The sequence below is a fragment of the Anguilla anguilla genome, chromosome 10, assembly GCF_013347855.1.
Source record: "Anguilla anguilla isolate fAngAng1 chromosome 10, fAngAng1.pri, whole genome shotgun sequence".
Taxonomy (NCBI): Eukaryota; Metazoa; Chordata; class Actinopteri; order Anguilliformes; family Anguillidae; genus Anguilla; species Anguilla anguilla.
The window spans coordinates 35,796,127-35,809,176 of NC_049210.1; the positions used below are offsets into that span (position 1 = coordinate 35,796,127).

Here is a 13,050-nt window from a genome sequence, read left to right on the forward strand (position 1 = left end):
ACTGGTGAGCTAACAGTGCAGCAGAACATGATTTTATTTGTTCTCTTGCATACTTGTGCAGATATAATCAGTGCCATTTGTCTGTGCATTTATTTTTGCACATGTTTTTTTCTGAACACGAATTAACTCCATTCAAATTGTGTCTGCAATTATGGCAGCCCCACATTACCCCTTGTATCATCCCCCTGGGCACCATGTTTCCACTGTTTATCTTCTAAGGAGTTCAAAAAAATGGAACTTTATTTGGAATCTTAAATGTTTCTGATCTAATTTAAAATGTGATTGGTTGGATTTTAGGCGATCGCAAGAGATGATGTGGCATAACACTTATATGCAGTTAAAAAGCATGAAAAAAAATTAATAGAAGTTTTTGCTTTTCAAGTGAACCGTGCATAAACCTTATTGCCCTCCCCAATTCTTTTCTTTTTTTTTACAGGTTGTGGGTGTGTCGGTTGGGACCACTCACAGACAATCTTGGCTTGATAATGTAAACTAAAACATCCAATAACACGTGTGGTCTGCATCGGGCTGCGTACATCGCCACTGGCTCTGTGTTTATTCAACTCCGTGACTGAATAAACAGACAAAAGGATAATAGCGGGCGTCACAACGACCCGATAACGTGATAATCTCAACACACAAATTTAGACATGGAAGACAGGCCATTTGCGGACGTGGTGGTTGCATTGACGTTTGTAACATTCTGACATCTCAAACTTTCTATCATTGTTCCTTGAGAAAACAATACTTAGTGAACATTTTTGGTGATCATAGTACATAAGACTTTACTGGGACTTCAATTTCCAATCATTAGTGATTTTTTAGAATCAAATTAAAGCCAAAACTGGTTGCACATGTCATAAATACCTCTTTTAGGCAAGCTGCTGGCAAAAGGTCTCAATCCCACAACCCTTCTAAGTAACAATCTAAAATAATCTAAAATGAACCTCAATTTAAAAACTGCACCCACAATTGAAAAAAAAAAAGAATTCAATAGAGTTATGTCAAAATCAGGTTATTTTCAAAAGCATTCTGTACCCCTAGATCCTCATTTTTAAACTATTCAGAAACATATCCTCATGGGCACCAAAGAATAGGTGAGCACCAATACTTGAGGAGTTGTCTCAGTTAGATTCTGGCTACAGCTAGAATGCATGCCATGATAAAATAATGCCCAACAATGCTTGCCATTTTCCTGACTAAATTAGTGCTCTGATTAACTACAGACTAGATAGTATCTAACACCGTATCAAGCCTAGTCTTGAAAATCCCCAGAGTTTCTGCCTCTACTACGTGACCTGGTAGGCTATTCCACAAACTCTTCTTAATATCTGTACGGAATTTACCTTCTGCTAATTTCCATAATGCGCCAACATATCTGACAACATATCTGACAACATATCACAACTCTGCTCCCCTAGGCCCCGCCCCCCCCTTCCCCCATTTCAGAACACAGAGAAGCTTCTGGTGGCTGCTACATCTCCAACAAAGAAAGGTCTATCCTTAAGGCATTGCCAGCACACCAACACTGACTTCACTGTCTACTTGTACATACGGTGACCTCACAGTGGGTTCTGTTTTTTGTTAAAGTGGATTAAGAAATCTTCAGTGGATTTTACTTGTTCCACCCTTAGGCTACAGGTTTACGCAGCCTAAGGGTGACAGGCATGTACCTCTCCGAGGATGGGACTACCCTTCTGCTGTCATAAAGGAATGTCTTTTTCTTCTTTTCTATAACCAATTTGGAAAGGATTTCTCCAGAAAAATCTGTGAAATTCCACTTCATATGAAAAAATTCTCAAATATTTCTTGTTAATTAAAATAATTTAGTGCTTTTTATTCATGCTTATCAGAGTTCCTCCCAACGACTGGGGAAGGAGCTAGAAACTAGACTGTTTTTAAAGCCTCGCATTCAATGAGCATTAACCTCTCAATGAAGTGAACCCATTCCATTTAATATCTGCAATAGTTGTCTGTAAACAACCAGACTCTTCATTTTGATTGCTACAAAGGTATAGGTTGAGATATGTTCTGTTTGGCTGGACTAGAGGGAGGTTTTGGTGGTTTGAAATATTCAACTAACTGATTCAGTGGTCATCGAGTGCAAGAAAACTTCATGGGGACCGAATGCATTGAAGATAGTGTATCTGTCTTCTAGGTGGAGATTAATTCATTTAGTCTTATTAAGTGGTGAATGAAGGAACCTATCTCACCTGTTCAGCAAACTCCTGACATAGCTGTGTACACTAACAGTGTTCATTGGTTGGCTTGTCTTTTCAGGATGATTGGAAGGTGACTGGGCCATAACATCTGCACTAATGAGATTCAGAATGAATTTTTTCTGCAGCAATAGCAGAAAATAAAGTTTTTAAGTGAATCCGTGAATCCTTGCAGCGCTGAAACAGAGCCTGGATGCGCTGGGGTTAGCCACTGGAAGCTTGCGTCGCTGGTGGGAGCAGCTGAACGTAATAACCAGCCTGGATATCTCCCAGGCCTGCTTGTTTGTCTGAGTGAACTCTGAATGACTTGTGCCGTTGGGCAAGCTCACTGGCGTGTGTAATACGGTCGATAAAGGCGCACTTCGGAAATGTCCGGTTGCCTAATCTCTTGAGGGCGGGAAGGGAGAGGAGGCAGTGGCCAGGGGTTCCAGGAAAAGGTACTCATCCGGTCCCGTAATGAGAACCCAGAGGAGCAGCCTTTGCCCTTATCTACACTACGTGGCCAAAAGTATGTGGACACCTGATATCCAACATCTCGTCCAAAATTATGGGCATTAATATGAAGTTGGTTCACCTGTTACTGCTATAACAACCTCCACTCTTCAGGTAAGGCCTAGATATTGTAGCATTGCTGCAGGAATTTGTTTCCATTCAGCCAGAAGAGCATTAGTGAGGTCGGGCACTGATTGGGCGATTAGGCCTGGCTTGCCGTTGGCTTTCCAATTGACCCCAAAGGTGCTGGATGGGGTTGAGGTCAGGACTCTGTTCAGGCCAGTCAAGTTCTTCCACGCCGTTCTCGACAAAACCATTTCTATAAAGCCCTTGCTGTGTGCCTGGGGGCACTGCCATGCTGAAACAGGTAAGTGCCTTGCCAAAACTGTTGGGGAAGCCCAGAATCATCTAGAATGTCATTGTAGGCTGTAGCACTACAATTTTCCTTTACTGGAACTAAGGGGCCTAGCCCAAACCATGAAACAGCCCCAGACCAATGGGTGTCAAGATACTTTTGGTCATATAGTGACAAACATCCATTCACTGGGATTTCAAATGTACTTTTTGATACCAAATTAATTAGAGGCAATATTATTTGAATATGCTCGTCTTTGCCATATCCGGTTTGAAACAAAGAGTTTCTCAGAGTTATACCAGTTATAAGGTACTGTATGTATTTACCTGTTACCCATGTCCTTTTGTTGTTTACACACAAAACAAATGTTCTGTGTAACTCTAGTAGAGTACCTTTTCATTTCTGGACTCACAGAAACCGGAGTTGAAAGATTTGCTGAACATTGCCCAAAGGCAATACATGTATCAAAACAGCAGTCTGCAGAAGCTTGTATTCAGTGAATACAGGCTTCTGCTTGATCTTAATAAACCTCGAAATGGAGTTTGTTTTTTTTCCTGAAAAGACTGTTGGTCTCCAGACAGTTGACTACCGCACCCATGAGCCCTTGATAATGGGGCATCTGCAACAGCATGATAGGGTGTGGTCTCTGTCAAATTCCACATTCAATGCCTCGCTTTTTCATCCGCATATACTTTTTCTTTTGCTCTTCATTGTTTGTTTGTGTTCTAACCTTGGAAAAAAAAAGTACTGGTTCAGAGTCAATGTTAGAAGTCAAAACAACTGACTAAAGTCCCAAATATAGGATCTATTTGAGTTCAGGCTCTTGAGTACTCTTGTGTGTGTGTGTGTGTGTGTGCGTGTGTGCATGTGTGTGTGTGCGTGCGTGCACACATGTGTGCATATATTATGGACAGTTCCAGGCAGACAGTTTGACAGATACAACGGCGTTAATAACCTGCTGTTGTACTTTGCAATAACTGAACGTCTGACTCACAACCCTTAAATAATAATTTCTACATCAGCTCAAGTCAAGAGGGTAAGGGAGAGCTCGGTTAGCTTTGCAGGAATCTGACCGGACCATGACAGCGGCCAGAGGGTGGAGGACGGAGCAATTACCCCTTATCAGTGGGTGCTTCACCAAGGGACTGCGCATCCTAATGATGAAAATGACAATAATTCACAGAGCCATGCCATCACAGGAAGTGTCTACGTCTTTTGGCTCCAGCCTTTGCGTGAACTGAGGCTTTCTGACATTACAGTCGAGTGGGACAACTGTAGATTGGGACCCACTGGAGGATCATGGGAATTTAGATGGCTCGTGAGAGTTAGCAAATTCCATTGACATTTACAGCAGTTGCATAAAATATTTCACAGGTATTGATTTGAGTCAAATATTTTCAACTGTTTAAATACTCGTAATACACACTTTAGTGTTTTGTCGTGTTCAAAGCACCAGCTCCACATTTGAATGTTAGGCTCTGTTACAATACAGAGAGAGTCACAAGAAATGTACTTAACACGTACATTGTGAATTTGTTACGACAAATTTTTCATTTTTTGTTGAAAGTGCTCACTGAGCTGACCAAGAATATTCCCAACAAATTATTTTCCTTGGTTCCATTCTCAAAATCCCGGCTGTTATTTCAAGAGTGATCTCATTGACAGACTCTCTCATGCTTTCCTCTTAAATAAAGGAAACTACATAAATAAACGGTCGATTAAGGTTCAGAGCAACAAATGTAAGTAGTAGGAGAGGTCTGTTTGCCTGTTCAGTAAATGTCTAATTGGCGTATAGAAAAAAATATGTCACGTGTTAGTTTCCTAGAAATGCAAGTGCTATCATGATCCTTGAATGCTGGCAGTTACTTGTCATGTAAACAAGGAAAAATATTTCCACAACATTATGCAGGCTTCGGCAATTGCCAGCATGCAACATCAAGTGTATGAATTGATTTTATCTGTACAAATTGTTAGAAATTGTTTGACATACATACTTTCTTTGGCAGGCCACTGATAATCACCAGATAATCTGAACATGATTTGAAAGGTTTTGGGGAAAAAAAGAGCAACAGATAAATCACTCAGAGATAGCAATCGAGAACCAAAAATCAGTCATAGACCATTTCATGAAAGAAAACAATAAAGTAAATATATTCCATTAAAGGAAAAACGTGTGAAAGTATAATCTTTAAACCCCTCATGTGTAATAGAACATTATACCGAGATCACGTGTGATGCACTCACTTTAAATCTACCCAGTTTAAGGGCGAAGCCAAACACCTTACACGTGTTGTCGAACCGAGTTTCGACAAGGGCTCCACGCCTTCCAACCCCTGCGTGGACTTGCTCGGTGCTGTGGGCGTGTGACTGGGTGTTCTAGTCTCGGAAACCTGTCCTCCTTTGTCTTTTTATCCTTTTTTCTGGCAGTCATTGCTTGGCAGGGAATGACGTCCCATGTGCCACCCTCTCAACGGCTGTGAATCACGCTCGCCTACCATGCTTCTTTTTCCACTGGCGGCAGGCGCTTTCTCACACGGTTCTTGGAACTGGTTCAGTACGCGCTGCAGAATAATACGCGGAATGTGTCCAGGGGTACTTGAGGATAAACACAGTCCTGGTGGAGTGCATCACATAATATGCGTATTCGTTTGTCCATTTAATCTAAAAGTTTTTTTTTTTCTCTTCCAGAAAATACGGTTTAATAGGTATGCGTAGTTCCTGCCAATGTATTGAGTGTTGATGTATTGTACTATTCACCAAAAAGACTAAAACATAATGTGGAACATTCACCTATTTATACAACAAGTTCAATGATTTGGTTCACTTAGTTAGCTGCATAATATTTGAAAAATGTAGAGGCCCTGATGTCTATGTTTACAATTATTTGGGGGTGGGGGTTTGCATTAAAGGTATTTCATTAGCATTAAACTGGTAAGAGATAGTTTCACATTTACACCAATATTCTACATTGCTGATTTATTACAGAACACATGGTGGTTCGCTTCACATGCTGCTTATGAGCACAATGTTGTCAGCCGACAATGTTGTCAGATTAGGTAATTGAGGTGAAGTCATTGATTGTAATTGTCTAACTGCAAAATACCAGTGTACAAACCGACTCTACAGGTAAATAATTGCCAAACTGTGTAAAGGCTCCTGAGGTCTATTATGTTGATTATGTTTATTATTATGTTTATTGTGTTTGAGCATGTATAACTTTGTAGGCTGTACCACATCAACACTGATCAACACTGGCATTAGCATGTGTGCTTATTAGGTTGGTCACAGCGATTGACTGCCCTCTTTGGGTGATTTCAGAGTATTGCACGTAGTGTAAAATGAGTGAATATTGAGGTAGAGCGATACCCATGTCATTCCATCTTGTACTGCAATGTAATATCCACATGACTGCCTCTCTCTCTCTTTCACACACACACACACACACACACACACCTGTCTAAAATTGTCACCATTCCAGTACTTTTACATTTAACAGAATATCTGTCACATGACATGACATATATAATGCCCTCAAATTAAACCTCACAAACATTGTTTTATTTCAGATCCAATATGCTGCAGCACAGAGTCAAAACAACAAAACATTTTACACTGTCCATCCTATTTATACACCACACTGCACACACACAAACACACACGCATTACCATTCACCTCATGTGGGGAAATTCCTTTGCCAGGCAACATGATGAGTGTTTGATCTTGTTTTATGAGGTGATGGAGGATTTTTCATTTTTCCTTTATCCGTGTGTCACAGGCACATACATCCACTCATATTAATCAGCAGCATCGCTACCACAGAATGTACAGCATGTGACCTAACCAGGGAAACACATACAAGAAACACTAGATAGGTCCTCATGTCTCCTTCGCATAAGGACAGCTGGTATTCAAGCAAAACCAGCCTTTATGGATTAAAATACTTTTAAGGTCAAACCTGGCCAACTCTCTTCAGCCTTTGAGGGAAACATTTTTGTGTTGCTAATACTTTAACATCTGGCTGCTCGCATTGTGCAACAGAACTGGCTGCACTGAGACACAGCTCCCAAAAGCTGATGGTGTAAACAAACCCACCAAAAATTAGGGCAAAGCCCTCCCTCATCACCCCAGATAATTTTCGATCAGTGTTCTTGCAACAAGGCTGCAGTGCAACATCCAGATGGGATCTCATGGTTGCTTAAGTGTGTTACAAGATTCTTTGAGATTTATTAAAAGCAAAACTGTAATCCCATTTTTAACATTTAGTGTGGCTATAAAGCGTTGCTCCCTTAACGAAAATAATTCTCTACATTACCACTATGTGGACACAACACAGGCAAAATTGCACCAAGAGTACCACTGGCAGAGTGAAAGACTCACATTCAGAATTGCATAAATGAGTATAAGGCTAGGCAAATAAATCAAATAACTGCTAATCCATCTCCATTCACCATGTATAAAGATCATTATACTGTACATGGCCAATGACAGTAACACTGTTACCTTTGGTGGTTCAAAGGGGGAAATTTTCTTTGTATTGTTCAAATAGGAATTAGCCGCGTGCTATTCAAGTGTAAGGGGCCCTAGGCAAAAAATTATTTGGGGGCCCCTTCAAAACATTGGAACTTTCTGATTCTTCTACTGTTAAAGGAAGGAGAGATGGTGGTGCCCTTGGCTAAAAGGCGGGGCACTATGCACTTGATCTGGCCAGTGGGAGGGACAGCTCTCAATAAGCCTCAAACCATTTGTCTGAGTGGTTCCCCAGCTTCTAGCCTAAAGTCGATTATTTTATATCCGTCCATTTGATTCTTATTAAAAGCTTCATTGATTGACCACTAACGTATCTGCTCGTTGTTGGGGGTTTCAAGTCCTACATTTTATGACACAATATCAATTAACTTAATTTTCTTTGCATTTCATAAAATAATTAAATTTCACAAGCCCCGTCTAGAAGGCTGCAGACGTACTCCATGTCACCTGACCTAACCAAGCATGCATCACAAAAATCCGTCGATATAGCGTTCGATGATATTTGCAGTCAGCTGCGTGATAGCGCTACGTTACAATGCCAGCGTTCCATAGCATTGCCGCGTCAAATGATTAACAAATGGTTAACGATTTAAATTTGAAATTAAGAATTCTATCTGAAAACGGACTTTTCCAAGGTAAGCAGGCAATTGTCAAAGCATCCCTAGTATAGAGGGTAGGCCGACTTTTGTGCAACGTTTAAAAAATGAAATAAAGATCAACAACATTTTAATATTTTCACGATAATAAATAGCCTTGATTTATAAACTTTATTTTAGTAGCATCTTTCATACAAGAAAGTAGGACAAAGAGATGGCCTAATAAATGAAACATAAAATGCCTGGTGGCCTAAAGAAACCCGCACGATATTATAACGAAATAATCGAAAATTAGGTTCGGTGAAAAAAAAAAAAAGTTTTGATCAACTGGAATGATGAAAGTGTATTATTTGAAAATATGTCTCAAGTCAGCTGTAAATGAGCCGGCTAACCTAATAGGAATAGTAGCTAACATGAATAATTGAGCAATGTTGCGTGTCAATATCGTAGGAGAGGGCGTTTTGAAGTAGTTTGTGTTTAATAGGCTAGCAAACATAACATTGACAAGACATCTGAGTAGCCTACTATGTAGCATCTGAGGTCCAGCCTAATCCAAATCCCAAAACCTCTGACCCTCAGTACAGTGCATGTAGTACACTACCCAGATCTGATATCCAGGCCAGCCCCAAGGTGTAAGCACTAAAGTAACTGGACACAGGGCAATAGAATGTCAGATCACCTATCTCACCTTACAGATTTGCCATTAAACCACTGTGTCACCTGTTTTTCAGGAAGAAAACCAGATAAAGCTTTAATACAATTCTGGGGGAGATAAACCTTGTCTGATAAACAAGGTTCAGAATTTTCAAACACAGCAGAAGAAAAGACACGTAGACGATGTCAAAAATGAATGAGATGCCGCCAGCGTTTTTGGCCCCAGAATGGGTGTTGAGAGGCCAGAGGGATTATGGATATCCAGAGGGAATTCGTTTGCGAGCCCACCGTGTCATGGCTGAGACCCAGAAGTTGGTGGACCAGACCAACAAGGCTACAGAGCGCATGCAAGAGGACATCAACAAGAAGCTTGGTAGCAATCAATGCTACCGCTAGGAAATCATTTTCATATTAGTCCATAGATCTGAGGCAGTGACTCAGCGGTAAATATAAATACACTGCTGAGTCACTGAAAATGATATACAATCCTGACTTAGTCTTAGTCTGCAGGTAATTGCTCTGTCAAACATAAAATGTCTGTTCCCTGGGAATTTATCCAGTAGGTTAGTGGAATGGGCTGTGCGTGTTAATATGGCACAATAGTCAATTCCAGTAAACGTCCAACCGTTCTCCCTCTCTACGTTCAGCTCAGAGGATCCAGGATGTCCGGATGTGGAGGGGGGAGCTCTACAGGAAGCTGGAGGAGATGGTGGAGGAGATCGAGGCGCTCCAGATGCTCGGGACCAGGCTGGAGAGGGCGATCGAGAGCTGCTCTGAGGCCCTGTCGATCACGCTGCTGTGCTTGGCTGAAAGGTGACAGCGCCCCCCAGTGTCACACATTAATAATGCAGATCTGCCTCCTCCCTCTGAATGGTCAGTTATCACCCGCTCTGGTCATCCACTTATTGATCAGCAGCTGCCATTATCAACAGGACACACTAACACAGCCTTTAATGGGTGTATAATTAAAATGAATTACAGGCTGAATCACTGATAATTACATACATGTTTGTAATAGGATGCATTTCATTTCTTCTTATGACTTGTTTGTGGTCAGTTGGGCCAACCCTGCTGTTCGTTGATGGGATAATTCTTGATTCAAGCTATCAGCTAGTCTTCACTACATCGAGCTGACTTCATATGTACACTCATTCAACTGTTCTTTACACGAGACCAAGCAAGCCAGGCACTATTTATTTTTTTGGTTGTTTTTTTTTTTGCATTATTTTTTTCACTCTGGCGACCCTGTGGAGAGACAAGCCTGTGTGTGTCCGCAGGCAAAAATATGTGGGGGCATCGCCTGACAGGGTAGAGAGTGAACTGATGAAGGAAAGAGAGCTCATCGAGAGAGTGATCTCACTGCTACACTGCACACTGAAACAGACCAATGAGCAGACCAGGTGAATCAAGCTTTTCTTTTGGTGGTGGGGGGGATGGGATGTTAATACAATAATAATGAAGTACTCACCTGGATTCAGTCAACACTTTTCTTTAATTCTGGTGTTTTCTTTTTCTTCACAAACATATTTTGGTTAGTCAGTTTTGGTGATTGTAGAAACTGTGTTTAAAACTTGCAACTTGCATTTAATTGTCAGGAAAAGTTGCTTGAATTTTTCTCCATGTCTGTGAATGCCCCTCTAGGCTCAATCGTTCTGCAACGTACTTCCTGGAGAGGGACCTACAGGACAACTTCCAGGCTGAGCAGATTGATAGTTTCTGCTGTATCCTCACCAAACCACCCCCTAATGTGGTCTATGCAGAGGAGCCTGACCTCACTACTCCTGGGTAAAGAGGGAGAATAGGTGGCCTAATACAGTGTGACAAAGTGTCAATCACCTGGAAGAATTGAGTTTGTTAACCAAGAATTACAAAGCATTTGAAATAGTTCTGCTAAAGAACACATAGGAATTCACACTTTTCATTCCATCTTGAGTTCTCTGGGTGGGGTAACAGCAGGTAAATAAAAAGACTTCACAAAAACAAGAGCTTGTGTGAGTGTGGGTAATGAAGTTCATTAAGTATTCAGATTATTTCATCACGCTCTACACAACTGAGCTATTTTCACATCATTTCCAGGACTTTGAATGAAGGGACTATTGTCTGTACACTAAATCCCCCATAGACACTCATGTTAGAAGAATATATGGTACTGAATCTATGTACATTTTAAACGATTTGAAGCTGGGAGACGAATCCTGTTAAGGCACGTTTCAGTGCATGGATGGGCCCCACTGTCTTAAGAGGCTTTATGTCATGTGTTTCACAGCAGAGCGCATGTTTATCTCTACCCTCTTGAATCAATAGCAGAGATTTCAGTAATTAGCATGACAGACTGGGCGTTCTGGATTAGGAGAAAAAGTTGAAAAGGCATTGCAACAAGAAAAAAATAATAAAGATTTATTTATTTGAATTATATATTTTCAGCGTGAGCTCAGAAGATTGGAACACTATCACCAACATGAAGGTGTCTAAGCTGGAGCAGCAGAGGAGGAACTCGATATCCCTGAGGGCCCAGGCGCAGAGCACGCTGGAGCGGACGGCCACGGACTTGCGCCGGCAGCACCAGGCCACAGGGGGCGCCATAGAGGAAAATACCCAAGACAATAGGAAGGCCAAAGAAGAGATGGAAGAAAGCCTAGCCAAAGTACGCGGAAAGAGGCTCTCAGATGTTAGGGGGGGAAATGCGGGCTCATCCACCTTAAAAACTAGTTTTCCAATAAGTGAGGAATCCTGTTTATGCGTCTGCAAACTGTGGACAGGAATACCTGCAGGGTGACACATATTTATCGATAAGTACTGCCCAGCGAGGAAAGGCTGTGCTTCCATGCCTCATTTCTCTACACTGACTCCCTTGGCCAATCAGGCACCCAATCTGCTTGTGCCACCTGCTTATGCTGTGTTGTTGTCCTGTGCAGTAACTGGTGAATTGCTGCTAAAAGCAACATCTGCTTGGCAGATTTTGCACCAGTGGGATGGGCTGCTTTAAGGTTTTTTTAAGTTCCAAAACCGAGATTAACGGTTGACTTTTGCAGATGGGGATGCTCACTTGCAGGAAAATGTGTACAAATGTATACAAATATGGTTAGACCTACAGTATAGGTGTGTTATTATTGTATCACAAGCATACACCACTGCCATATTTGCATTGTGTTCATTAATATTTACATGTGTTTTTGTGCCGGAACACATTTTCCCCAAGACATCTGTACATGGTTATTTGAGTTATTACCCTGACCAACCTTCTGATTACTAATAATATCTAATGATATTTCTTGGTCTTTTGCAGGTGCTGGCAGATACTGAAAGCGTGGACAACAACATGGCATCTCTTGGAGAGAGCATAGAGGCCAAGCAGGGGCAGCTGAGCGTTGCGCAGGTGCAGCTGGCTGCGCGCAGTCAGAGGCCCGGGATAGAGCAGTGCCAGGACGCTGCGCAGGTCCAGCTGCTAGCGATGGTCCAGGAGCTGTCTGCTTACATCAGCGGGTAAGGAGAACGCAGAGCTTTATCCATTTCTCCTAACCCTCTTCCACTCACTGTCACACTTTGTGTGTACAGTGAGAAATTACATAACAGGCATTTATCTAGAGCGACTTACACAACTTTTACATAGCATTTACATTGCAGGATTACGGCTGGATATATATACTGAAGTACAGTGCCCTCCATAATATGCGACCATGTACTAAACATGACTAATTCATTTTACGTAACATTAATGCGTCCCAAACATTATGGTTCCCTGAAATAGGGGGGTTGTATGAATGGAAAGTGCTGGTGAAACCAAAATGTGTAAAAATACTCTTTAATAACAGTTGGTATTTGAGAACCTGCACTTTAGCCACATGTGAATTGTTTGATTGCAAATCTAAAATTGTGGAGTACAGAGCTAAACTAAGAAAAAATATGACTTTGTCCCAAACGTATGTAGGTCACCGTATGTGTTTGATTATGTCTTTCTCACTGTTATTACAACACTTTGGACCCCGCCTCCCCCCCATCCACAGGCTAAGTGAGAGCCTCTCTCTGATGGAAGTAGAGCTTCGATCCCTGAACAGAAGCCAGGTGTTCCTGGAGGAGCAGATCCAGATCAGGGCAAACGCCCTTAAGAACAACGAGGCGACCTACGGACTGCTACAGCAGAAAGCCAACTGTCACAGTTTCTAAAGAGGACCATGAGAGGATGCGGACATTTGTGTTAGCAAATGA

At 41.6% G+C, this 13,050-nt stretch overlaps 1 protein-coding gene across 1 annotated transcript; it reads left to right on the top strand.

Moving 5' to 3' along the window:
• Positions 1-8,060: 8,060 nt before the first annotated feature.
• On the top strand, positions 8,061-13,008 carry LOC118237149 (tektin-1-like). Its single transcript, XM_035435612.1, has 8 exons — positions 8,061-8,229; positions 8,922-9,217; positions 9,492-9,657; positions 10,122-10,244; positions 10,486-10,629; positions 11,269-11,488; positions 12,131-12,327; positions 12,849-13,008. The coding sequence occupies exons 2-8, from the start codon at positions 9,028-9,030 to the stop codon at positions 13,006-13,008; spliced, it is 1,200 nt and encodes a 399-aa protein (XP_035291503.1). The 5' UTR covers positions 8,061-8,229; positions 8,922-9,027.
• Positions 13,009-13,050: the final 42 nt, after the last annotated feature.